Source organism: Nasonia vitripennis, assembly GCF_009193385.2.
Source record: "Nasonia vitripennis strain AsymCx chromosome 5 unlocalized genomic scaffold, Nvit_psr_1.1 chr5_random0004, whole genome shotgun sequence".
Lineage (NCBI taxonomy): Eukaryota > Metazoa > Arthropoda > Insecta > Hymenoptera > Pteromalidae > Nasonia > Nasonia vitripennis.
The window spans coordinates 1,619,599-1,647,345 of NW_022279655.1; the positions used below are offsets into that span (position 1 = coordinate 1,619,599).

Here is a 27,747-nt window from a genome sequence, read left to right on the forward strand (position 1 = left end):
ATTCGGACGCTATGCATCGTAGTACGGCTCGGCGGACTCTTATCGCTGACTCGTCTTCGCTGCTCGCGTTGCAGACGTGTGCGCCTGTGACAATACCTAACTATCGCAATCGATTGTCGATTTAGGCTTGGTTTGAAAAGTGTGTATGAATTCGCAGTCGAATTCACGAATAGCGAACTTATGAAACTATGTCAAGTATGGCTTGGGATATCGTTGTAAGGAAGAAGAGCAATGTAGCAGGGAGTCATCGTACAGCAGTTGCAGTCTCAGGTGTATTGAAATAGAATATCCCGTACTGTGTATAGCGACTAATTTGGATATCGCTGAGCGCTCGTGGAAATTGGGTCGACAATGGTGCGAGCCATTTCGCAAATTAAATTCAGCGGAAAATTTATTTATACACCCTTTAATATGCATATAGGTCTAACTGAACTGCAAATTGACGACGACTGGAGCGGTCTACCTGTCAGAGAAATATGCCGAAAGAAGCGTGCCGTAAAAAGCGAACGAGGAACAACGAATCTGGCTGTCTCTCCTCTCCCGTATACGGTATAGGTACGTGACGAAGGCACCCTTAGCCACTTAAAACTCCCCCCCCCCCCCCCCCCCGACGGTGAAAGTCAAAGCAGCGGCGACTTACTCCCCAGTCGAACGCGCGTAGCCGGAGAAACGGCACCGCTTGCACGCACTCAGTCATTCGGCATACACAGGCGCACACAGACACGAGGGTCGAGGGGTAAACGTGCGCGGCACCGAGGAGCCTCTCGAGTATCCGACGCGCCCAGGGTTTACATACTTCCTTAATGGGCCGATTTCGAGGCTCGCGGGCCGCTCATATTTACGCGCGCTTTTCGTCCCCTTTAAATGCAAGTGCGTGTGTATGTGTGTGCGTATGTGTGTGTGCGTATGTGTGTGTGCGCGCCTGTGCGGGGTCGGCTCGCGCGCCTCGCAGCAGATACGCGATACTGTCCCCCAAATAAAACGCGATGCATCTCCTGCGTCTGAGATTACAAAATGCACGAGTAAATACGCACGAGCGTGCGTAGTTGGGGACGAAGAGCCGGCCGGGGGTAGGGGTACGCGCGCGTACTTCGACGGATCGGCGCACCCCATACACGCAGGCAACACTTGGCGCGCGCTCCTGATCCGATTGTTCGTCCCCGGGATTTGCCTGTGTTTACACGCGGATATCCTGAAATCCGGAGTCACGAAATTACCGGCTGAGTAATGGGGGGGACAGCCCGAGCCGGAGTGTGTATTGTAATGTTATAGCCAGCGACTCCCGCCCGGAAAAATGGACTTATGGCGCGCTCTAGATTTCGCTGAAGAGGAGCTGCGGAGAAGGGGCGGGAGGGGGTGATCATGATTTATCGCGTCCGATATTCTATACTGGCTGGATTTGTGTATGGGGAGATTGACGCGCCGTGTTACCCATCAGTTACTTATATGCTGAACGATTTGATTTTTAGATTGTTGTAACCAGGCTTGGATGAATCCAGCTTTTGAGAGAATCTTACTTTTATCTTTGATGAATATTATGATAAATTTGTAATAAATAAATAACGTAGACGCAGTTAGTTTTATTTTTAATGTTTATTGCGAAACCATTTTTTATTAGAAAGCTCTGGCTTTTTGACAGTTCGCTACTTATCTCTAGATGCATAATTATTCTGGCAACAAAAACATTTACTCGTGTCGATTTTGCAAATAAACGCATGTATGTCCTGCGTTGACAAAACTTGTTGCATTCAAATTGCCGATTGCGTAAGGTAAACATTATGAAATATCAGAGAAACAGTTAGGCAACGTGTATGTCCCAGGCGGATTCTCGAGAGTGTACTTACGCTGACAAATCATCTTCAATTTGAAATGAAAAACACGGCGTAATCAGAAACCGAGCTTAAGGCACTTTTCGAGAAACTCATCAGTCGAGTGTTTTATCAAAGGTAGCGAGGAGATTGTATTTCTATCAGGTAAGCTATACCAATATCATTTTTAACTCGTAAGATATTACATTACAAATCGCTGTGCATAGACGTTTTAGAAAACTTGGAAAACATCGAATTACTAAAGAAGTAACATCCATGAATAAAGAAAGTCGAGTATATAGATGTGTAGATTGGGGATACATATTTAATTTTTGACATTTTTTTATTATAGTAAAATAATTATTGCCGGAGAAAATAAGATTTTTCAACATGCAAACAGTAGAGGCAACTTAAGTAATTAACATAATTAGTACATTTATTAACTAAGACCTGTCAGTTGTAGTCTTGCTTACCATAGCTATGCAATTACAGTATAGAGTATTTGTCGCATAGTCATTTGCATAACATGATCTTCAAAGAGGAATGTTCACAAAAGTAGGTAAAAATGTATACATAAAACTTTCATACATCACTCTTAAATTATGAGTTGTTTCGAATCATTTCCAAAAACAATTGTACATTATATTATCACCTTTCTAGTAACAAATATAAATCTATAACCTTTGTTCAACGATCACAGTATAAGCGTACATACAATCAACAAAACATAACTCGCCTTTTTCAAGAATTTCAACATAATTATGGCTCCAGTGCAGTAGATCCTCGATTACAAAAAACATACGCAGAGCGGGCTCTAACAAAAAAACTGTTACACCCTGACCATAAAATAAAAGTTTTCCGCGCAGTATCGCGAAGCACTTAAACTTTCACGTCGATAATGAAATTTCAATGTTATACACAGTACTCGTTTCATTCGCGTGGCAGATATCTTCAAATTTACTGCAAGAAACTTGAAGAAATACACTATATGACTCAGTGCACAGTTGTATATATCCTTTCTACCTACCCGTGCAGCGCTTCCCGATGAGATCGATTTCTCGATATATATATATATATATACACACACAATATACTTTAAAATATCAGATTCAATTTCATTTCGATTCGCAAACTAATACTTTGAAATAAATGAAAACTTCTATTCCAATGTTTAAACTGTCAGTTCGTGCTTTTTAGTTAAACGTTTGAAATAGATATGGTTGATTGGAGAGTATGGATAATTTTTATACCATTTCGCTGAGAAAAGGTATAATGTTATCCCTGTCCGAAGTAAAGGTTTTCCGAAACAAAGTCTAGAATAGCAATAGGAAATAATTTTAGTGTAGAGGTTCTAACGGATATCTCGCGTTTTAAAAAATCTCTGACACGTACAATCAGTTCATGATCAAGACGGAGTGCTTCGATTTATTAGACGTGCGCGGGTTCTTGATGAAAATAGAACCCGCACGATATAGGTACTCCGGTAGACAATGATGTACTTCGGGATATCAATCGTCAATCGCATAATAATAACGAAGCCTCGTAACGATTCGCAGAAAAGTCAGCCGTTGCGGGCGAAAAGAGAGTCTTGAAAATCGAGTCTTTTAATAATCGATCGTCTGAAAATACGAGATGATTCTATGAAAAATTTCTGGAGTAGGCTGTCACACAGGTGAAGCCCAAGGCAGTGCGGCGAGCTCTCCGTAATAAAAGAAAATCCTCGGAGCTCGCGATGCCAGTCTCTCTCTCTTTCTCTCTCTCTCTCTCTCTCTCTCTCTCTCTCTCTCTCTCTCTCTCTCTCTCTCTCTCTCTCTCTCTCGATCTCGATCTCCGCAGCGAACATACACGCGCGAGGCCGCGGAGTCAGCAGAAGCCAGGCCGGCAACTCGGATTTATGCATCGAGAGGCACGAGTCCCATAAAGTATCGCTAGTTGCAGGCCTGAAATTTTCGCCGGAGATTTTTCTCAAGGCGCGCACGCACTCGACGCGTAAAGCCGAAGAAGCGCGCTCGCGGTCGATCCGTTAACATATCGGCCCCTGCAGCAGCCAAGCTCTCGATGACGCTGGAGTTATGGCTTCGATCGATCATCGCGGGGCCGCTCTCGCGACCTGCTAAAGCTCTTCGCTCCTAGGAGATATGGCTTATACTCTCCTCCTCAAATGCTTCTGCCGCTGCTGCCGCTTCTTCTTCTCGCGCGGCAATCTTATCCAGCGCGTAATCAGCCTAACGGTAAGTCGCGCTACTCTCTCTCTCTCTCTCTCTCTCTCTCTCTCTCTTTCTCTTTCTCATGGGAATGCTACGGCTAAAGATCGCGCGCGGAAAGTGTTTCACGTGTGTTCACATTCCGCGAGAGCGATCGTTTTCACTCCGACGCCGCTCGGATCTTGTTTTTTCTCCTTCAAATTTTTCAATACGCGCAGCCTGAGAAAGAGCAGGGAATCGTACGTATCGCGCAGAGAGGCGCAGAGAGGCAAGTTATTATTGTAATTTTACAGTCAGCGCTGAGGTATGCGTTCGGAACTCCGGCGAGCGAAACGATCGCGTAATACCTTCGGCGAGGATGCAGGAAGCGACGCCTCGTGCCTATGCGTTACCGTTGCGTTAACAACTGTGTGTATTTTCGAATTTTCCCTCTCGATCGTTAGAGACGCGCCGCATCTGTATGTCGGATTTCGTTTGGCCAGTTATACAACTTCTAGAGCGATCAATTATTTCATATACGACCTGGACTTGATCGAATTTGTAGCGCGCTAGCGTTTCTCTCTCTCTCTCTCTCTCTCTCTCTCTCTCTCTCTCTTTCTCGAAACACGTTATTACTCTAGATTAATTGGCCAGAGCGCGGACGTCGAGCGGATTTGGTTTCAATCATAACTGATCCATTATTCCTTTCAAATACTCTCTGCACGTGTTATAAATGATCCAGAACGCCATAAGTCAAACCAGAAATATCATTATCATTACCGCAGGTGCTTTGCGTATGTTCAAATTAGTTAACGCGAATTCGTTGCTTCAACATTTTGCGCTTATTTTTAACAATCAAGAGGCACAATTGTAAGTAGACGTATACTGCTATGCAATCGATATTTCAACCAGTATAAACGCATTTGTACTAGTGATTATTCTATGCCGAGAGTCTACTGTGCGTTGAATGCGGCGCATCTTTATTTACATATGTATGTATAAAAAAAATTTGCTAATTCGTTTGCTACTATTCACCTATGATTAATCTTAAAACCCTTATCTAAGTACAAATTCTATAAAAATATACGTATAAAGTGCTTAGACAGAAATCTCTGTAGATTAGGCTCTCGTTACAAACGTCTTGTAAAAATGTGAGCAACGTTGTTACAATATATGTATAGGTATTAACAATCGACGATATTAAAAAATATATATCATTAGACCTCAAGACAGTATTATGTAATTGAAAAATTGCAAGACTTTGTACGTTTCAGCGTATATCCTGTAGGCACCTCTACGTGCGTTCCTGCGAGCGTAGCGAACGCCGTGTAAAACACTAAATTGAACATCGGGACAAAATCCGACCTCGTCGCGTTACATCGATAAACTTATCGAACGTATCAGTCGTCCTTTTTATACGCGACTTATAAAAAAAGTCGTGCGATGCGTAAAAGTTTTCTTCGTCAAGGAGCGTACGAGGGAAGGCAGCAGGCGGAGGGCTCGGATCTCGTAATTTTCCCACGTCTTCCTTCTCTCTTTCTCTCCCAGGAATCCTCTGCATCCCGTGAAAGTAAAATCCCGCTCAGCTCGTAAAAACAGAAGCGTAGAGAATCTGCGTGCCGGCGCCGAGGCCTAGGATTATACCGAGAAAAATACTTTGGGTAATGACAGAAGATATTCCAGTTGCGATAACTGATATTCCACTCCCCTTTTATGACCTCGCGAGAATTTTTCTCGACCGAATAAGGAGTACGCCGTGCATAGGTTAATGTACATAGTTCAAGGGGCGGTGATACACCTGCTTGGCGGCTTGCTTACCGTTGAAATTACGCGTGAGCGATTACCAGCAGCTGACTCCAATTACCAGATCAAAGTCAGTCGGGAGGGGAAGGGTATTGTTTGCAAACTCGGCCGAAACTTGTCAGCGCCCGCGCGTATTAACTCCGCTGGATTCCCAAGGGGTCCAATTACCGATTCTCTCCTTGGCTGCCCCGAGCGACAACAAGTCCAAACAAATAGCATGTGGGTGACATACCTCGAGCGCGAACGCGGCATCGGTCAAACGGCCTCCTTGTCTATTGTACCATCGCTATCTCCCGCTGTTGCTGCTGGCGTTCGATGGGCGTCGCAGGCCTTGCCGGCATCGGCACGAGCGGCAGCTCGACGTCCTGCCGCTTGTCGCTATCGTCCCTGCCATCGGCCCGCAGGGGCTGGCCAGCGGCAGCGCCGGGCGGTACCAGCCGCTTGTCGACGATGCCCAGCCAGACCATCGACACGATGAGCGTGAGCCCGGTGAGGCCGAAGGTCTCGTAGATGCCGAGCCGCGTGTAGATCACACCGACGAAGACCGGACCCAAGACCCGGGAGAAGCAGCCCGCTCCGGTCATCAGGCCCATCCAGAGGCCCTGCGGCCGGGGTCCCAGCACCTTGCTGAAGATCGTCTGGATGAGGGTGACGCCGAGGGGGTAGCCGATCGTCGTGAACGCGTAGCCGCATATGAACTGCGTGATCGTCATCCGGGGCGTGTAGCGACACCACTCCTGATAGCTCGGACAGCCCAGCTTCTGCTGCCCCGTCAGCGGATCCAGGGTCTCGTTTCCGAAAACTGCGAACATCGAAGCGTCAAAATTGTACCGCGTTTGCTGCCTTATTTCGAGATGCAAAGATCACGAGGAGAACTATTTCGCCAAGTTATCCTCGAGGAAATTGGACGAGTCCGCTCTCTCTCTCTCTCTCTCTCTCTCTCTCTCTCTCTCTCTCTCTCTCTCTCTCTCTCTCTATTACCAATTCAAATTCTAATTTCTACTTTCGAGTAGCGTGCAAAAGCAATTAGCATTATTAACGAAATTGACCCTTCTTAGTTTTATTAAACTAGAGAGAAAGTTATATACCTACGCATGCAACCATCGGTATTTTTGAAACTTTTGAACAAACCTCTTGCCGCGATGCGGAAATTATTCAACTTTTTTAAAACACAAAAGGAAACTAATTAATTAGTATATAGAACTTCATTTCGGAGAACGCGCGGCTACGCGGAGAATTCAAAGAACCCTTTCTCCCTATCAGACGCTCCAAACGAGTATTATGAAAAATTCGAACGAAGAGCCCAGATAGGCTGTACGCTACAGGCACGCCGAATGTTAATCGCTCTCTGTGTACAGCTCGACGCTTTGTCCCTTTAAATGTGAAATTTATTTCCCGAGAGCGCTTTAATACCCGTCTTAAATTACCATAAAGCGACGCTTCTGATCGCCGGCAAATAAATAAATTGAGAAATACTGATCGGATTTTTAATTGCGCGCCGGGCTTCTCTTTAACGAAACTTCCAATTCCCGGCATACGGCGCGCGAGGCGAGAAGGAGAGGTATCTAGAGGCACAGAGAGGGAACTTTGCCGCGCTCGTAGGTATATATACATTATACACATCGGCGGTACAGCTCCCGCGATCTTATCAATGCTAAGTCCGGCGGGACCATTGGTTATCCATATTCATGGCTAAATCGGCTATCATTGCCCTCTGAATATTGATCGAGGGATAGAAACACATAAGAGCGTCATAATCGGGCTTGAAATCGAGCTACCGAAACGAGAAACAGGTTCTTTATTCCTTTTTAATTCGCTGGAAAAACTCTTGGACTCGTAAATCAGCCAATTAAATTCAGGAGGACATTATGGACGAGTGACAAAACAATATTAATCCGATGATGATCGATCGTTTGTTACTTAATTTTGCTCGGTTAATACGTGCTAAAAACGACGAGTCGCTAATGTGTTTTGATACGTAATAGATTATGGCGTACGGTAATTTTGATCGATCAACACAAGTATTTTTAGCTCTATTTTTCTCTCTGCTTTACGAAGATTAATTATAAAAACTATTTCTTCGGTAGATTTCAGCTTTAAATGGCTTTTCGCGTGACGCGGGCAAAAAACTGAAGTTGTCGTTGAAAAGTCCACGCGAATCCACGAAGCACAACCGATTACGCCGATGCCTGCGAAGCGGTCGGAAGGCAAATGGTGTGCGACGTGCAGAAAATCGTCGAAAATCAACAGAACACCTTTTAGTGCGTAACAGTGCGCGGCAACTCCCGTTGCAACCACAGAAAGAAAGGGAGAAAGATCGCGGCGCGCGCTGCAGTCGAGGTCGAACAAACGCGCAGGTATTATATGCGCAAATACAAAAGACTTAGCAAAACCGTACAGTTGTTGAGAGAGGCCGTCGTCTCTCAAAAATTAATATAATTTGTGGTTACCGACAAGGTAATATCCATTTCGCGCATAAATTACAAAGCCGGAGAGCAAGCCGGAGAGAGAGAGAGAGAGAGAGAGAGGCGGTTTTGTTCGAAATAAAAAATGAAAATGAGGAATGCCGCGGCGTGTGACTTACGTCCAAGTTCAGCGATGAGCGGCGGATCAGTCCCCATTGGAATGCTAATGACTCGTCCGATTACCATGAAGAAAAAGCCGCCCCAGAGCATAACTCGTCGCTCCTGGAACCTTCGAAAGAAAATCAAGCGTGTCGAATTATTTTGTTTGCGATGCGCGTCGATAGACACATCGACCCAAATACGACAGTCTGGTGCAATTACCTTTTACAGAGCGGTCCTATCAGGACAAAGGTAACACAGGCGACCACGGCGCCGACGCTCATTAGGATTCCCATGTAAAACACCGATTGCTTCCTGTCCCAGGCGAATTGATCCATCGTCAGCGATGTCCCGAGTCTGCAAAATTCAACGCCCACGCTTTCAGACACCCCCGCCTTGTACGGGTCCTACCTATACCGAGTTGCGGGCGAGAAAATCAATCAAGACTTTTCTCTCTCAATTCCGCGACGACGCGCGTTCATTTTGCAAAATGGAAAAACTTTGAGCTGAAAATGTGTTGAGGAAGCGAGGTTGTATTGCCCGTTAAAAGTTCCAGACTTGCACTGTGAAGACATGTAATTATTATCGGGGCAGCGTTAAATGAGGTTTAAAAAATTGACCCGCTATACATAATGCAATAATGCTATATCATACTGTAATTCTAAAGTTAACAAATGCTGCATCAATATAAGCTTAATCGCCGGCCGTAAATAGCCAGCAGGTGAAAATCTATGCTTGAATAATGAAACAACGCTAAGAGGAGTCTCACGTTCGGACGTTTAGTTGTGGTAAAATTAAGTAAGATAACGCTGCAGCAGCGCATCTCTACTTGAATAATTAATTTTCCTTTTCCTTAACATTATAATGACTTCACTTTGAATAATTTCGTGCTAAGTTATCCGTGTGGTCTCGCAATTACACCATTATCACGGTCGTTACGCGCAGATAGTGCACAAGTGCGCGGGCATGAATATGAATTTTCAAAAACAAAAGTACGAACAGGACGCTCGAAAGCTCGCTCTATACTTACGTTTCTAGCAGCACGAAGTTGAAGACCAAGACAAAGAAGGCCCATATCAAGGTCCAGGCCGCCAGGTAATCCGGTTTCATGGCTTTCCACGTCTCCTTCTCTGGGAGAAGCAGAAAAAGACGGAGCGTTAGATGCAAAAACACACACGCACAGGTGCGCGTGATCGTATATCTGCACACGGCATGGAGCTCTCGAGGCTCTCGAGGCAGTATGAATAAATGATCGAGATTACCGGATGCTTTTCCCTGATCTCGCATTGCCTCCCTCGCGGCGATCTTGTGCTCCTTGAAGCAGCAGGGCAGAAAAAGGCAGAAATTGAGTATTCCCATAAGTACGTTGATCCAGCCGGCCGCCGTGTACATATTCATCGGGAGCCCCATTAAGATGAAGCCGTCGTCCCCTAAAGGAGTTACGGCCGTTTGCAGACCCGGTCCTACAACGAAACCAAGCACCTGAAAATTTTTTTAGCGCAGAACAATATTAGAGCGGTGCGTGAGCGTTTCTTCCATTGCGCAAAACCAGTGCGTTTTAGTTGATTAAGGGTGTATTCCGTTTTGTCTCGAGATTCTCGAGACATAACGGAACGTTCCGATATGTAGTGCTGAAACGCAAAACGGAACGTTCCAATATAATCCGCTGTTGGCGCTGCTGGCAGTACTGCGAATCGTGATACTGCGTGAGCGCGCGAGGTCGACTAGCTATGTAACCTCGTGTTCATACCGGCAAGCCTCTCCGGGGTTTTGGCTGCTGTTTTCGTTGATCGTTTTGAGTCTCGTCTCGGTATCGCCTCGTCGTGTTTTAAAAAGTGGCGAAGACCTGATTCTGAACATTTTAGCTGCAAAGCGATAATTCGACTATTGTTTCATGCAAAGTTGTAAAGGGATCTCGGCCCGTTGCATGGACATGGTTGCCGGTATGAACACGAGATTACAGCTAGTCACGCTCGCGCACTTTCACGATTCGCAGTACTGCCAGCAGCGCCAACAGCGGATTATATTGGAACGTTCCGTTTTGCGTTTCAGCACTACATATCGGAACGTTCCGTTATGTCTCGAGAATCTCGAGACAAAACGGAATACACCCTAAAGCAGCCGCGGCCTTGGAAAAATCGCCCGGCCCCTTCCACCCTCGAAATAGCAATTTCCAAGTTGAGCGCGGACATTACAGAATCTCGCGTCCCCCGCCGCAATTTGAATCTTTGAATATTATCTCTCTGGAATCGCGAAAATCGGCTCGAGCGCGCAAAGACGCGGGGAGAAAAAACTGGCGGGCGGTATATAGAGAGCGCGCAGTCGGCGTATAAATAAATACGAAGAGAAAACGGAGAAAATGTTGACGACAAAGTCGCCGGTGCGAATTACCTGAGCCAGGGAGACCATGGAGACAGCCTGCGTCCTCTCGTCGAGCTTCGTGGCGGCGGACAGATACGAGCGCGCCACCGCGATGTTGGCTGGAACAAGACGCGGGCGAGCACGTTATACGCTATCCCCTTTTCTTAAATCCCCCGCGTCAGCCTCGGACGGAGAGAAATAACGCGCCGAGGCAAAAAAGAAAACCACCGTATACATTTATTTATTTATATATATATATATATATATATATATATATATATACAGGAGCCCCGAGTCCGGTCTTTCGCGCTGCAGCGATACGGGTAACGCGGTCGCCCCAAGGGGTTGCTCCCTGCAGCCGAGCTCTCTGCTCTGCTTTAGTTAAGCGAGGCTTTCCAAGAATATTTCCGAGCAGAGGATTATCCACTCGGAACGGTTTTAAGAAAATTAAAATTATATAATTGCGAGAGCGCGCGCGCGCGTATCTTTTGATTTTAAATTCCGTTTAGTGCACGTACATTCGTAAGGTTCTTCGGAGATTCGCTGCTTCACGTAGGCGTATTACCGGCGGATCCGTCCTGATTATACTAGTAAAGTATAATCAGAACTTTAATTTTAAATGACATAGCCCCTTCATGAGTACACGCTGATCTAGCAGCGCGCAAAGTTTTGTCTCGTCTAGTCGTTGAACGTCGAAGCTTACGATGGAACTTTTGCAGGAGAAAATTGTTCCGGCGAGCCCGGAAATCTTGTAGGAACTAGGATCGCTATAGGGCGCAGCGTCGATGTATACGGGCCATCCGCGCGCGCGCATTGTTGAACTACCGACTTGCACCGGAAGATCCCGAGCGCTGACCGCGTTGCAGGCAAAGTTCGGATCGCAGGCTGTATTTAAGAGCACGTCATACCAGAGCTGACACCGACGAAGAACCTCGAGACGATCATGACGAGCTTGTGGTCGCCGGGCAGGACCTCGAGGGCGCTGTACATGGCCGAGGCGAAGGTGAAGAGGCCGAGGGTCATGAGCAGAGGCAGCCTGACCGAGCCCCGGCGATTGCCCCACCAGCCGACCAGTGGCGAGAACAGCATCTGACCCAGTGGGTTCGCCGCCACCACGTAGCCCATGAATTCCTTGCCCGCCGACTTGTCCAACTGCAACGAAACGCGCGGCACTTTATATATTTATATCCTCTCGTATAATGGCATAATACACACGCGGCCGCAGGCTCTTTGTTTGCATCCCGTCTTCCAGCTCCTTTTTGCGAACCGATCTCGCGTCGAAAACAAATCGGGGCTTGTAGCGGCACGGATTCCGAGCGTCGTCCTCTCTCCCTCTCTATCTTTTTGTCCCCGCGAGCTCGAGAATCTCATCAGCTCTCCGCGTATAGCTGCGCAGCCTCCTTCGGGCTTTCAAAGCGCCTTTTTAGCGCAGTCGTTTTTTCGAGCCGAGAGTCCCCAGGCGGGAATTCGGCGCGGCTTTTCGGCGTACTTCGAATCGCTTCGCCGGAGAATTTTAATTCAATACATTAGAGGCGCAAAAAGCGCGCGCTCGATGCTGAATTTATAGCGCGCAGCTTTTTCTCAAATACGCGCCGATATGCCGCGCTCGTGTTTTGCACTCCCGCCGAAAACAAGAGACCTTATAACTTTGCGGAATATTCATGTATGTTGATCGACGCAGGAATTTACTGAAATTATTGAAAACGACAAGCCGCGGCGCAAGACGACTATTCGCGATCCCGCCGTTGCGCTGAGAACAGTCGCAGAGAACCGTAAATCCGCGAGCGAACTGCAGAACTCACAAACACGCCGAAAAGTTCGTCTAGAAAATGGCAAGGGCCAAAGAAAAGGAAAGGATGTGGCGCGCGGGGTTAACGAGCGCGAAAACTGAAGCACTAAAGTTTCTTATTATACCTTTTGTAAGTACGGCCAGACTCCGGTCAAGATGATGCTAAATCCCAGCGACATGAGAAACATCGTGAAGTAAATAACGTAGATGCTCCTGTAACGCTGTCGTCGCTGCTCCACAGTCTCGAGGTCGTCGTCCACGATCTCGGGACGCTCCGCTTCGCCCTGCGCCCTGTTTAACAAAACGTATACGCTTATTAATAAAGCGTCATCGTTTCTCCTGCAGCCAACTCCACATCTACACTCTGGAATCTGTGCTTTCTCCACAGCTGCACGGAATGTGCATTTTCGGTGCTGATATGAATTAGAAAAATAGTATACGCACCACGGGAGGAAAATTGAACAGCCCATATCTCGTGTTTACTACCCTCGCCTTCGGCTCGGGTGACAATTTACGCGGGATATTGACTGCCCAAGTTTTTTCCTCCCTAGGCACGTAATATACTATTTCTATGAGATCTCGCAGTATTTGCATATCTAAAAAAAATAACTTTTAAAAAAGTAAAAAGTTAGGCAAGTTTAATATATTTCGCAACAAAATTACAGATTGAAAAGTACTAAGATCAATCAAACAAAGTCAAGTTTATTATATTTAATCGTGATGAAGCAAGGAACAACTCTCAAGATAATTACTACGTAACTTGCCATGCCCGTTTAATTTTGTTTATTGGTGAACAACTAAAATTTCCTTTTATGTATTAGAACGTCATACAAACACCATAAGTACAATGAAACGGGCATGGTAAGTTACGTAGTAATTATCTTGAGAGTTGTTCCTTGCTTCATCACGATTAAATATAATAAACTTGACTTTGTTTGATTGATCTTAGTACTTTTCAATCTGTAATTTTGTTGCGAAATATATTAAACTTGCCTAACTTTTTACTTTTTTAAAAGTTATTTTTTTTTAGAGATTTCAATCCTTTTTAGTAAATTTTTTTGAGTATTTCATATTCGACGTCGTAGAAATAAAATATAAGCATATTTAGCACCTTTAGATCAAAGCTTTTTTGTAACATTTTTATCACTAACATGAGATCACTGATTGTTGATATACACCACCCTTGAATTATTTCTACGCCAAGACACCAAAACCCACGGCGCGAACTATCCAGACCTCGTCATCGGACACCCTGTACACCTAGACGCCGTCATCGTATGATTTATTTACCTAGACACCAAAAACCACGAAGCGCACGACCTAGACCTCGTCATCGGCCACCCTGTACACCTGGACACCGCGTTCAAGTGATTTTTACACCTAGACACCAAAAACCACGGAGCAAACTACCTAGACCTCGTCATCGGCCACCCTGTACACCTAGACACCGCCCTCGAATTATTTCAACACCAAAAGCCACGGAGCGCACGACCTAGACCTCGTCATCGGCCACCCTGTACACCTGGACACCGCGTTCAAATGATTTTTACACCTAGACACCAAAAACCACGGAGCGAACTACCTAGAACTCGTCATCGGCCACCCTGTACACCTAGACACCGCCCTCGAATTATTTCAACACCAAAAGCCACGGAGCGAACTACCTAGACCTCGTCATCGGCCACCCTGTACACCTAGGTACCGCCCTCGAATTATTTCAACACCTAGACACCAAAAACCACGGTGCGAACTACCTAGACCTCGCCATCGGCCGCCCTGTACACCTAGATGCCGTCCTCGTATGATTTATTTATCTAAACACCAAAAATCACGGAGCGCACCACCTAGACGTCGTCATCAGCTACCCTATTTATCTAGACACCTTCCTTGAAAGATTTTTACACCAAAACACCGAATACTACGGAGCACACATTTATAATTCAAGCAGAGGAGCAGACAATGTAGGCTCAATAGCTTGTGCGGCCAACTTCACAGTCTAACCACTCGGTCAAACTGCACGCAGCTAACTTAACGGTCTTACCACTTTTTGGGCTGAAGAAAAATTAAGCAAGTGATTTCAGCATTTTTGTTCACCTGCATACTTGTTTATTATGTTAAAGCTGGTTTATTGCTGATATTTTGGTTTAAAATCATAGTTTGGCATACCAGTATAAACATTTATCAAAATTAGCTGGTTACATGAATGATAAATAATTTATTTCCTTAATTGAAAATTCGAGAGACCAATATAGAAGTAAATAGTGTCACGGGCGCCGCGGCGTCGTCTGCTTCTCAAACTCGCCTTCGTGGCGCTCCCGCGCCACTTGATTGTAAGCACGTTGTCTACCGAGACCATAGAATAAAAATGAGTCCTCTAAAAAAATAAAATTTTAAAACGCCTCCTGCATCCTCGAAAAGCATGTCAAGTTGATGTATAAAACGACGTCGCAGAGCTTGGCGAATCACCTGTTATTTCGTCTGCAAGGGTCACGCATTGATGTCAACATCATGCAATCTCATGCGCAGATAGTACTTTGCCAAGAATCAACATCATATAATTCATGCATCGATATAACCCTAGCGAAATGTCTAATATTTTACGGCACGCAATGAAAATGCATGCGTTCGAGCATTTCAGAGATGCACGCGTTTCTATAATGTTGACGTTGACCTGACCCCTGGACAAATTTGCATGATTGCTTTTAATGACTGCATTGTAAAACCATTTCGCACATTAAAGCTAACGGGTTTTGTTTGCAGCGGAAAAAAATAATTTTCTTTAGTAAATATATACATTCGCATATTGATAGAGTCATTATTATTCTTATTATATGATTTGAGTTTATTATCATCCGTATACAAATATTAATAGGCAGTCATTTGAGTCTTTTTTGGGGTAGAATATATTTTGTCCTTTTTAATATCATTGATACTTCATAGTGTAATACTTACAAAATCTGCAAATCACCAAACCAATAAAATGTCTATACAATTTAATTATTATTTCAAAACATTGTCTGCTAAAAGCATGAAAGTGAGTTTGATTTAAAAGCTCAAAGCGTTTTAAGAGTTGATGTAAAAAATGCTTTGATACGTTATCAACTGAAACAGTGTTTATTGCTACACTCTCTATCTATTATTCCGTTGCATTTATGCTATAATGCGCTTACACAACTGGTAATGTCAATAATTTAATGGAGTGCGAAATAAAAAAAGATTTTAAAGTCGTTCAAGGCTAGCTATCTGCTGTTCGGTAGAGTTCGCAAGTTTGAATCACGCACAAGCACGTGACATGTCGTCAGAGTGCAGGAAAGTCATAAAAGGACTCTTTCACGACTGAAACAGATTTTTTAAAAAAAGATGTACTTAAAGGTTATTCTATATTTCGTATGACAAGATTTTTTAGTTTGCAGAGATGTACGTAAATTTTTCCTTAAATCGAGTTTTACTGTCTTGGGTTGTTCAACTTATAATTATAAAAATCTAGCGTGAGTTTTATGAAATAATTGTAATTACAATTTTCTAATAGATTTCTATAGATACAAGAAATTTATCTTATGTCTCATTTAGATTTTCATGGATTAGTTTTCGATGTGAGAACACGCTGTACTGTAAAGTATTTATTTAAATCGCAAAATCATCAATATAGACCATGTTTCTTATTTCTTTTTAAACAGCGTTAAGTTAATACGACTGGTTAGTTTCGCACAGCTAAGCTGAATTGAGTTGTTGCCAAGTGAAAATTTTAATCTCGAATCAATGCTAAGTAATTTGCATGCTCGTGACTTCGCGTCATTTGCCGGGAAGAGTGACCGCTGTTATCGATAATATACTTTAAAGACAATAAGAAACAAAATTAATTTTAGTTTGCCACACTTTTTTTACCATACACGTACAGCCTCGAATATATGCGTTTCTCTCGTTATGGAATATTGCTATACATAGACATCAACTATACGCATCAGATGTATAGAGAACAAAAAAACTAGTAACCGTATTGATCACCAACCTCGTTTTCCTCCAGCAGGTCATGATCCTCTCGGGACGCTATCGTCAATGCGTCAAAGGGCCCGGAGAGCCGCGCGGTTTTGATAAAAGGAAAAAGGCGTCCACTGACAGATAAGGCGTCGTCCCTTGGCCTCGGCTGCGGCGTTTTTCCGTTCGATCCTCTGTCATAAAAGTCGCTCATTGCCCGCCGATCTCATCGGTCCTCGACGTCTCTTCGATGCTGCTGCAGCTGTACTGTATAGACTTGACTCGTGGTGGCCCCTGGCCGTGTCCCTGTCTCTGTGAACAACAGTGCGATTGACAAGTTCCGTTTTTTCCGTCCACTTGATTGCGATATATTGAAGTTCGCGAGAATTGCAATTAGTCGGACGGATATTGACTTTTTTCTATGCTTGGAATGCCTCAAAGGTTCCGCACATTCTTTCTCTCTGAAAAGCGCGATAGCGTACACTCGGCTCTTTATCGGAATGCGTTATTATTTTACAAGTCGATTTCGTTGTTTATGTTCCAGCTTCATTGTCAACTACTGACGACAACTTTCTGAATTTATTTCATTTAAAAAAATTGAAAAGTGGTATATAATAATTGCGTGCACGGTGACATGTTTGATCATTTCTCTTTTATTGCAAGCAGTTCAATTCGTGCATCATACGATGCCATGGCTTCAAAACAAAGTTTGAATGATAACGCGGTTTTATCTATAAACGACAGCTTCGACGCGTCGTTCGCATCTTACGCGTGTCTTATTCTCCTACCGGTACCTACATATCTCTAAACTGATAAAGCATGCAAAAGCCATCCACCGATCAAAATATAGTCGGCATATGCCGATGCAACAATAATCGCACGTGTTTCACACAGCAAATTTTGATAAGTATTTTATTACTTTTGAACGAGAAGCTGTCACGAGCCAGCCACGAGGAGTTGAGCATTAAAAACATTGTGTCGCGTCGATGTTTCACCGCATAGCTTTACCGTCTATATGCAAATCGCCGAGCTGTTTTTACTCACGCGCACTGGTACATCAACGTTTTCGTGAAAATGTCCATTAGCATATACTCTCGGCTTCGAAAAGCATTGGTATTCTCTCGAAATGCATAACTGTATGCAATGACGTCGCGTATGCAATTACCCCAGCCGATGAGCGCTACACCGAGATATGATCCGCGTTCGACACGAGACTGCGGCTAAATTTTGGCGCTGCTCTGCGTCTGTGCTCTAATCTGCGCACTATCAGTGCAGTAGAACGATAAACAACGATTACTGCGCTCGTGCTCGGGGCGACGCGTCGCTCGGTTCCGTTCCTGGTGAATCACTCTTTCTCGTATCATACTCTGCGACTTGGGCTAGTCTACGTTTTCCTCTAATCTCTCTCTCTCTCTCTCTCTCTCTCTCTCTCTCTCTCTCTCTCTCTCTCTCTTCCTCTTTCGGGCGCAAAGCGTTAGGCAAGTTAAGTAGTATCTACGCGCAGCCGAGTCGAGGCCGCTGCTATACAGTCTCGGTCTCGGTCGAGCGCGACAATCACGCGCGCGCATAAATGAAAGCTCTCTACCAACTCGTCGCGTCGCTTCTCGTGAATGTATCTACATGTATACCTGTAGCCGTAATGCATGCGCGCGCAGAGGCGCCACAGGTGTTTTTGCGGCCGAGCGAGAGAAAGAACCGCCGCGAGCGAGATGTATATTTATAAACAGGCGCGATCTTTCTCCTTCTCGAAAGAGAGAGAGGGAGAGAGAGAGAGAGAGAGAGAGAGAGAGAGAGAGAGAGAGAGAGAGAGAGAGAGAGCGTTCTGTAGAGGTGCGCGCCTGTGTAGGTAATATGTATACGTATAAGTAGCACTGCTGCACACTCGCGTCGCACGACTATATTGTACTTACGTGCACGCGCTCAGCTGTGCGACCACAATAAGGGCATAAGTATACTGCGGACTATACACGTATACATACCTACTCACGAGAGTCGTCGGCGATGATCGGCGCGTCGTCTGCTATTTTTGACAGAGCGCCATCGCTGCAGAGAATGCACTCAACAATAGTCGACGGAAACAAGATGTACGAACGGGAGCCGTAAGTCGATGCTGACGTATCGCCGTAAGTAGAGTCGTCGCGTGCTCGCATGTATAGATATACGCAGGGATCGGCGAGAGAGGATTTAGATTACGGAATAAAGCGCCGCTAGAAGACGATCGGGGGGAATCTGGAGCGCGCGATAAGCGAGCAGTGGATCCGCGAACGAAAACTAGCTGCTGGACGAGAAGAAGAGATAGTGCGCGTATGTACAGAACGCGCGAGCGGCCGAGAGTGAGAAGCTGAAGAAATAACGGAAAAAGAGAGAAAGTAACGTGTACTGAATGAACTTCTATACACACGCACACACATGGATAAGTAGATCTCGCAGCTGCTAAGACGGCGCTCGGCTGACTGTCTTTGTCCGATCGGTCATCGCTCGATGAGTGGTATGCTGCTGCTGCTGCTGGTCTTTCCACTTTTCACGAATCATCGCGTGCGCGCCGTATGTACTCGCATGCGTGCTCGAGGCCGATTTTACTCTGCAGCGTGCCGCGAAAAGACCGTCGAGCGAGCACGCGTACACTGCCGATGGATCGTGCGCGCGCTCGCGATTGATTTCGCGATCACTGCGGGACGTGTGTTTTATTTTTCTCCTGACGTTTCGTCTCTGATGTATAAGTACGGGCGCTATACGTAAGTATTATACCCGATCGTCCGATCGAGAGAGATGGAAAGCCGAATCGTGGTTCGGAAACTCAACGCTACGGTGCGCCACCAAGCACGAAGCGGCGCGGAGCCGTTTTACCGATCGGAACTGCAGAGCATGCAAGCAGCTTCGACTAGCTGCAGAGAGATAGCGCCGGGATTCGGTTTTTGTGGATAGAATATGATTTCGGCAATCCGCAGAGCAATTCATACGTGTTATTTACGAAATTTTATTTTGTTTTCTCCTAGAGGAAGCTTTGTAATAGTAAAATTTCGAGTTTCGTTAAAACTTTTAGAAAATACTTTTTGGTCTGTCAGAATTTAAATAAAGTGTTTTTAGAAAATGTCCGTATGGATGTGTGTATGTATACCGTAATATTTCTGGAACTACTCCGTCAATATCAATAAAATTTGACATGCATACATATTTTTGGATTCTGAATTCGGGAAAACAGTTATTTTTTATTTTCTCAACTATATTTTTTTATGACCATTTTTTGATTTTTGAAAAACACTTTTGCGGTTTTTGTTAATCATCGCATTGTTACAAACGATTCAGCTATAATGCATTTGAAAAAGAATAAAATTACATACTTTTCCTCGTTTGGTCCTCGGGATCGACCGCTTTGTTCGGAAAATAAAATGAAAAAGGTGATTTTTTTCTAAAAATTCATATCTCTGAAACTAAACATCATAACCTCGCGAAAAATTATGTCGGTGGGTCATGTGTCAAACTATATCCCATTAAAATTTCAAGTGATTTGATCACTTATTTTTTTAGTAATAAATCGAAAACTGAAAAAAATGAGTTTTTTTGTGCCTCGATTACGGACGCAAAAAGGCCTTATTGCACTTGAGATTTCGGGAAAAAGTAGATATTTTATGTGTTTTGGCTAAGTTCATTGCACAGCTTTCAAACCCCTACGATTCGTAAGATATCAAGGTTTCAATTTTTTTTTGTGCGTAAAATGCACCTTTATAACACTCAGTGCAGAAATTATGAAAAAATGTAGCCTTCGAGTTGTAAGCAAATAAATACGTCGGAAATAGTACATATTACTCTCCGTGTTGTTTAAAATAAAAATACGTAGCAAATATGGAAGAGTTGCCCTTGCAAAAAATCCACAAAATAGTTCACGTTGACTGACGATTTTTCGTTGGTGGGGTATCTAACCTCATCAGATCTTTATTGACAAAAAAAAAGTATTACGATACATAAAAACATTGCACAAAGATTACAATAAATACAATCATAGTGATATAAATAATAGCATACCAAAATATAAAAAATAAAAATATAAATAAATATATGTGTACTTATCGTAACCTTAAATTGTCTTCTCCTACCTCCGCCAGAATTCTGTTCAATAACGGTTTTCACACTCTCGAGCTTTTTCGCAGGGTTCAATCATAGATTCTGCTAATCCACCAGAAAATTTGACCGATTTCGGGCAATACAGCCTCCATGTTCTACCAGTTCTTTGGAACATTAACTGGTTGTTTAACAGGATCTAACTAGCGCGCCACACGCGGCCTTACGGCCACGGTGGCTTACCGCCTTGCATCGCTGCGCGCTCACCCGACCCACCGACGCTCGCGCTTCGCGCTCGCCTCGATATTGGCAATCAATTAAAACTTTTGGGCTAGCTAGGGCATGTTACACCGAAGTTGTTATTCAATTATATGTACCAAAAATCATTTCTAGCCCTTTTTGGAAGTGCTAGCTCTTGAAGTTTCTGGAACAATTTTTCGAGGTCATTGCGCCTTTGCCTCTACTTCTACTGAATTTGTCTTTCTTTTTTCAGCTTTTTTTTTTTGATTGACAACTTCGACGAAGATGAACGTTTCATTTCAACTTTATCCCACGCTTATCTGGTCGTTTAGAAAATGTTAAACGTTTGAGGATATTTACGATTGCCAGCTTCTTTGTGGTGTCCAGTCTTGGTTGCTTATGAAGGTGATCGCTACCCTGTTGAACTGATGCCATTTTTCCTTCTCGATTGTATGGTTGATTTAAATAAAAAAAAACTTTACTTATCCTTAAAGCTAAACCTAGCTAGAAAACTCCTACGATAGGAAATCAACACTTAATTGATGATAAATATAACGATACTACTACTCAAATAAACAAAAATTCAAATATCTTAAGATAAATTATTGTTTTTACTTACGCAAATATTAAATTGTATTAAGTATCTATGTTGCGCCGTGCTCTTAATAAGTAAAAAGCTGCAAACCGCTGTGTGTATGTACAAATATTATTTATTAAAATTAAAAATTACACTGATGTTACCAGTTAAGTAAAAACCATAAACTAATAAATAAAAATAATAAAACTAATAAATAAAACAAATCGCGATACTTATGAAGAAGAACGTGCCGGGACAGTATTGGCAACTAAGCGTCTCAATTTATATTTATAGGTCCGTTGGCTCTGACAGTTTCGACTCTGATACGTGCTCCACTCAGTATATTTATGGGCATCACTGCAGTGCTGCCATCTGGTGACGCGTGCGTCATCTGCTTTGTAACGTTGAGGGGGCGTCTTGCCCTTACGTTAGACTAGGTTCGTAGAGGTGGAGGGGCTAATGGGGCTTTCTTGGCACGCCCAACTGCGGCGCTGAAGGCTCGAGTTTGTATACCTGGAGCTTAATGACCCTCAGGTAGATCGAGACGCAATTAGGACGGTATGACGTAATCGGTGCTGCACTATCGCGACTAATGCCAACTGTAGGTGGGCCAACGCAGGGCTAAAGGTTACTCCTAGCCAGTGTAACTACATCAATTATGTTATATGGTGCCCCAATATGGGCGGACGCTATGTTGGTGAAGTCCATATGCGCGAAAGCTGTCAACAGTTTATAGGAGAAGTGCATTGCGGGTCGCTTCTGCCTACCGAAGAGTATCAGAAGATGCAATGTGCGTTATTTCAAGTATGCCGCCTATTGACCTCCTAGGAACAGAACGAAAGAATATATACGAAGAAAACCGGCGTGGTGACAATACTCAAAAGGAAGTTTGGAAATCCGCAAAGGAACAAACCCTAGCTGAGTGGCAAAGACGACGGGACTCCAGTGGAAATGGCCGATGGACGCACCGCCTCATACCATGTATTGTTGGCTGTACCAATAGACGACACGAAGAAGTGAATTACTACCTTACGCAGTTTTTGAGCGGACATGGGTGCTTTCGAGCCTACCTACACCGCTTCAAGATAGAGGATAATCCAAATTGCCCAGTATGTTTGGAAACAAACGAAGATGCGGAACATGTCTTCTGCAACTGTTCGCAATACGAAATGGAACAAGAAGAACTCGAGCGTTCAGAATAGGGTGACCCCTGAGTCAATGATGACAGCTATGCTAGCGTCGAAAGATGGCTACTGCGCAGTAAACAACTACGTAAGGACTATTATCAAGAAGGTTAGAAAGGACGAAGAGAATAGAAGGGAAGGGCAAGGCAAAACAGCTGAGTAAAACTGTTGCTAGACGAAGGCCGCAAGGGCGAAGAGAATAGAAGGGAAGGACAAGGCAAAACAGCTCATTAAAACTGTTGCTAGGTAATTGATACAAAACACTCCTTGGACTCCTGGTGCAGAGGAACGTAGGTCACAAAGTTGAGCTCTCACACCCCTGCCCGATGCAGAGAAACGTAGGAGCTAGGGTTGAGTACCTCTAAGTGCTCCTCAGACCGATGCTGAGGAACGTAGGTAACTGAGTTGAGCCTAGACTCCCTCACCCGATGCAGAGGAACGTAGGTGTCGGGGTTGAGTCTGTCCAGATGATGGCCGGTCGAAGTAGACGACCGGACGATACATTGCATATCGGAAACTCGTAATATAATAAACTTCATGAGACTATTTATATCGGAGAACGACCGATACCGACGCGTATGGACCACAGCTTTTGCTGCTCTGAAACCTAAACGTAAGATTACAAATCATTTATGCAAACGCCCAGGGTATATTGCTACGCGATGCTCTTTTAAGTCAAATAATAGTACTGATGCAACTAAAGTAGAGTCGCTACCGATGTCAGAGCTATGACTATATGAGCTATGGTATATTAGGTAAAAGTATACTGTGTTTAAATGCTGTGTATCCTCTTTCTTATTTATCCCATTCTCTTGCAAAATGTGTGTAGTATTTCGATGTAGCATTTCATATTATAGAATAAAATTCTGGAGACATTCCATATCTCCATCTTCATAAAATTTCAGAAATATGTGCGCATGGAGTTGCAAAATTTTTTCGTTAAAGTAAATTAGAAAGTAGAATGGATAAAATATTTACTGCTCAATATATAAGTTGCACATATGTATATATTATGATTTATTAAAGCTTTCATACGAAATCAATTTTTTTTTCTTGCACATTATTCTATTTATTACTATTTTTTCTAATCGATTACATACTTTAAATATTTTGGCTGTCCATCGTTGGAAAAACAAATATGTGCCAAGCAATTTGTCTGCTTTAATCATGATCTCTGCATTAGAAAAGTGTCTAAGTGTGCTATTCAAAACGTTATTGCAATACGAACCTGGATACTCGATTATTTAGATGATAGATTTAGTTTAGATGAAGCGAACAGTCTTTCAAAATGTACTTGTTAATACTGGAAACCAGCTTGACTAAATTAATTAATTTTTTAATAAATGAATGTTTTTGATTTACTAACAATCTACTTTATATATAAATCATATTAAACTGATTTATTGAAAGCCCAAAATATAAATTTTACGAGGATATATAACATTATATGTATATTTTTTTTACACTCATTGAATCTTATGTTCTATGTTTTGTAACAGTGCAACTAGGCTTGTGCACGGCGACCGTGAAGATTTTTCTAGCTACTTAGGTATCGCGCAACGGCTATCCCTCGATGACGCTGGAGTCGACGACGAACGTTAGTCGTCAGTGTAATTCGCCTGTCCAAGCAAAAGTGGCACATCTGGCGGAGAACAGTGAAAGCTGTGAAAAATAGAATAAGCAGACGCGGACTAACAACAAGAAGCAGAAGTATTCATAACCTATGTGCTGTAAATATGAAGATTACTTCTTTGCAGTATGTATTATTTTATGTATCAAAAAATGGCAAGTTCCAAGTTGAAAACAAATAAAAAAGTTACCTGAAAGTGTGCAATAAAAGGGTGCTCAACTTATGCCTATTCAGGCATACCGTTGCATAAATTTCCCAGAGAAAAAAGCATGCTTATGAAATGGTTAGAAGCTATGGATGTTAAGTGCATGTCGTTGTACACTCTTTTTATTTCATGGGGATAACTTGTCAGAGAATTTGATTGTAAGCATAGTGCAAAATATTTATCTATACTATTTTTGGTACTGCATAATCTACATAATAATAGAATTTAAAACTCTACATCTTTCTTCGAAGGGTCTACTTCCTTCGTTAACATATTGTAATGTAAGCGTTGCGCAGAGCTTCCCAATTCGCGTCACTAATTTCGAATTCTTCTATGACCTGTGCAGCGAGTCCCTATATGGCATTGCTAAGTTGGAAATGCTTTACGTAATTAATGGAGAGAGTCGGGAGGGAGCTCCGCACGCTTGATCGATTAGTCGACGACTGGCGGACATGCCGCTCGAAAGAAGCGGGAAAGTCCCGCTGAAGATGGCGGCTACAGCACTGCGCGGTGCTGCCATCACGCTAGAACGTTGTCGGTACACACTTACACACTCACACATAGTCAGTGCGCAGAAACAAACATGTTTGCATGCAATGCATAGTTGCATTGGACAAATGTTGCGATGTAACACCTGGTTAACGAAGACCAAGTCAAGGAGGGCGAATGCTTCCGTTCTCTTTCGTTCGTCCTTTGGCTGCCCCACTCTACTGCCCAGGCGTTGAAATCGCCTGTTATCAGTACCGGTTTCCTTTCTACAGCATCCTGTACTAGAGCTAGACTCCTTTGCTTTGTGCCCGTCTTTTCCACATTTAAAGCAAAGCTTACTTCTATCTTCGATCACTGTGCAGTTTCTGCCGATATGGCCAAAACCTAGGCATTTATAACACCTAAGCGGCTCGTTTTTGCGGTTAGCCACCTGGATCATACAGTTGACCCATCCTATTCTGATCTTCTGTAACTTAGTGATCTTAGCCGCTATCTGAGCTGGTACTCGTATCACTGCAATCTGCATGTCACCGTACGTCTTTCGCTGAAATCTTACCGTGGAGTCTTCTATGATGTTCTCTTCGCCAATTTCCTTCTGTAGTGCTTCTAGTAACTCCTCTTTTGAGGTAAGCATGTCCAGATCTCGTACTTCTATGGTTTCTTCTTGCTAGAGTGCTTTTATTGTGGCGCCTTCCTATAGTATTACTTTAACTGCTTCTTGGAAGTCCGAGGTTTTGACTTCTCTTATGCGTTTAAGCTTTATAAAAAGATCTCATGCTACTGTTCTGTGGATTTTATTTACGCTATATACCAGCTTGTTAAGAGGACCTCACCACCTTAAATTTGTAACGGGGTGTAAATCTAATCGACGATTAAAGCGCTGGACGACTGGATCGCACTTCCTCGATGCGACGGAGGACTCCTCTACGTCCGCGAAACACCTACGTTGCATGCAGCTATCCAAGCTGCTTCTTATTTTGCTGGGTCTACGCACCGCCTGGTGCGTGCACGGCTGCTCAACTACATTACTTTGACTTAAGTAACGCCCGCGCAGGGGGCGGTAATCGTAGGAAGGAGCAGGAATCGAAAGTAAACGAGCGAGGCCGAGAAATAACGAAAAAGCACGTAAAATAATAAAACTAGGTTATATTTTACTAGAGCGTCAAAAACGTGAATTTACAAACATAAAATAATATGGAAGTCGCCAACAACTTTGCGACTCGCCGCGACGCTGGGATAATCGTATCCGTGTACGCGATTATCGCGAGAAGGTCTATTGTTATTTCTTTTCTTACTTTGTAATGCTGTAAACTTACAATCGTACAATATAATGTACGCAAAATAAAAATAATTAATCTAAAAATCTAATCTCTCTCTCTCACTCTCTCTCTCTCTCTCTCTCTCTCTCTCTCTCTCTCTGTCTTAACAGTCCGCTCGTCGATCGCCGTGTACTCGGCGGAGAACGAGCTCCCTCGTCTCGGGCGACACTCCTTCCTGGCTCCACAAGATTTGAAGGAGAGCATACCTCTCTTCTTGCTGGCTCTGGGCAGGGGTGTCCCTTGCTTCACGTTGTTGACCGATTCGAGCTTCTTCCTCTTGCTGATTCCGATGGTGTATCTCTCTCTTCTCCTGTTGGCGTCGCTTCCGCGCTGCTCTCTCTTCCCGTTGTAGCCGGTCACGGGCCTCTCTTTCTCTCCTCTCGATGGGAACGTATCCTGCCGCTTGTCGCTGGTGCACGCGTAGAGCGTCAGAACAGCAAGGGCAACTGGTCACGATAACGCCGCGTCTTCCACAGTTCCCGCAACAGTTGCAGGTAATTCCGTGAGGGCACTTGGCGACTCTGTGACCGCGCTGCCAACAATTGAAACAGCTATAGAGTGCGGGATCAATGGTCGGATCGGTCGATTTAGTCGAAGTCTTTCAAACCACGCTCCTCTTTTCTTTACGGGCAGAATCCCGTGGCTGGAAGAACGACTCCTCACGCGATTTGTCGGCCGATCCCGGTCCGGCGTTCATTACGGCATCTCCGGGTATCTCTCTCGTTCCTTTGCTCCCGGTATCTCTATTTCTGCGTGTCGAGGTTGTTGGCAGCTGTCCTCGTCTCAGAAACTGTTTGCTCTGGAGCTGGTAGGCGAGCCTCCCTTTCCTCTCTCTTCTCTCCTGGCACGACTGGCTTCTCGCCTGCGGGCAGCTCGAACGACGTTGCGTTGAGCATTCCGCCATGCGATGCGCTCTGCATCGTTATGTGGGAGTGCAGTATTTACAGGTGGATTCGTGTCCATCAGCTCCTCTTCCTTCTGCGTAGATGTTGCCTCCTCCTGCGATTGTTGTGCCTGCTCTCGTCGGCGTCATTCTTTTACCTCCTTACGCTCTGTGACGAGATTAGCTCGTCTTCACTGTGCACAGAATCCTCGGCTCGCTCTCGTTACTGGAGTCGCCCCAATGGCAGTAATTGCTAATTTTTTGGGTGATTGTAGTAGTAACGAGAGGAGGGAGGAGTCGTGGCCAGCAGCTTCATCGCACGTCAGTCACCGGAGCAGACGACGCAATCGCACACTCGGCTGACCAGTGCGGCAACTCCCGGATCCGAGCAGCGCTGCTTTGACTCCCGCCAACGGAAGCAAGCGCTCCGAGACCACGAGGCAGCAGCGCTGGAGAGTCGGCAGTGCGGAGAGGGGGAAACCGCACGGCCAGCAGCACGACGAGTCAGCAGCTGCGCGCGCGCGCGGAGTGTATAGCTATACGTATGCCGAGGCCCGACTGCTTTGGAGTGGAGGGAGAAGACCCGATTGGCAACCGGTGGAGGCGCGCCTGCTAACATCTGAGATAAATGTGTAGAGGGCATAAGCCCAGTTCATACTGGCGCCGTTGTACGCGGCT

General features: G+C 44.4%; 2 protein-coding genes across 6 annotated transcripts; both read right to left on the reverse strand.

The window, feature by feature from the left end:
* Window positions 1-1,574: 1,574 nt before the first annotated feature.
* Window positions 1,575-19,195, reverse strand: LOC100116405 (major facilitator superfamily domain-containing protein 8). Of its 5 annotated transcripts, none has more exons than XM_008212047.4 (11): window positions 18,889-19,109; window positions 16,518-16,795; window positions 12,634-12,799; window positions 11,628-11,871; window positions 10,750-10,838; window positions 9,621-9,840; window positions 9,389-9,488; window positions 8,581-8,715; window positions 8,379-8,488; window positions 6,027-6,596; window positions 1,575-5,623 (listed from the first exon to the last, which is right to left on the reverse strand). In XM_008212047.4, the coding sequence occupies exons 2-10, from the start codon at window positions 16,538-16,540 to the stop codon at window positions 6,067-6,069; spliced, it is 1,617 nt and encodes a 538-aa protein (XP_008210269.1). In that variant the 5' UTR covers window positions 16,541-16,795; window positions 18,889-19,109; the 3' UTR covers window positions 1,575-5,623; window positions 6,027-6,066. The 5 variants fall into 5 exon arrangements, with proteins under 5 accessions (XP_008210269.1, XP_008210270.1, XP_008210271.1 ...); XM_008212048.4 differs by having other exon boundaries at window positions 2,116-5,623; window positions 18,893-19,195; XM_008212049.4 differs by lacking the exon at window positions 18,889-19,109 and adding an exon at window positions 18,463-18,877 and having other exon boundaries at window positions 2,116-5,623.
* Window positions 16,694-25,501, reverse strand: LOC116417889. Its single transcript, XM_031933005.1, has 2 exons — window positions 25,013-25,501; window positions 16,694-16,795 (listed from the first exon to the last, which is right to left on the reverse strand). Exons 1-2 carry the CDS (start codon window positions 25,499-25,501, stop codon window positions 16,694-16,696), a joined length of 591 nt encoding a protein of 196 aa, XP_031788865.1.
* Between the last annotated feature and the right edge of the window lie 2,246 nt (window positions 25,502-27,747).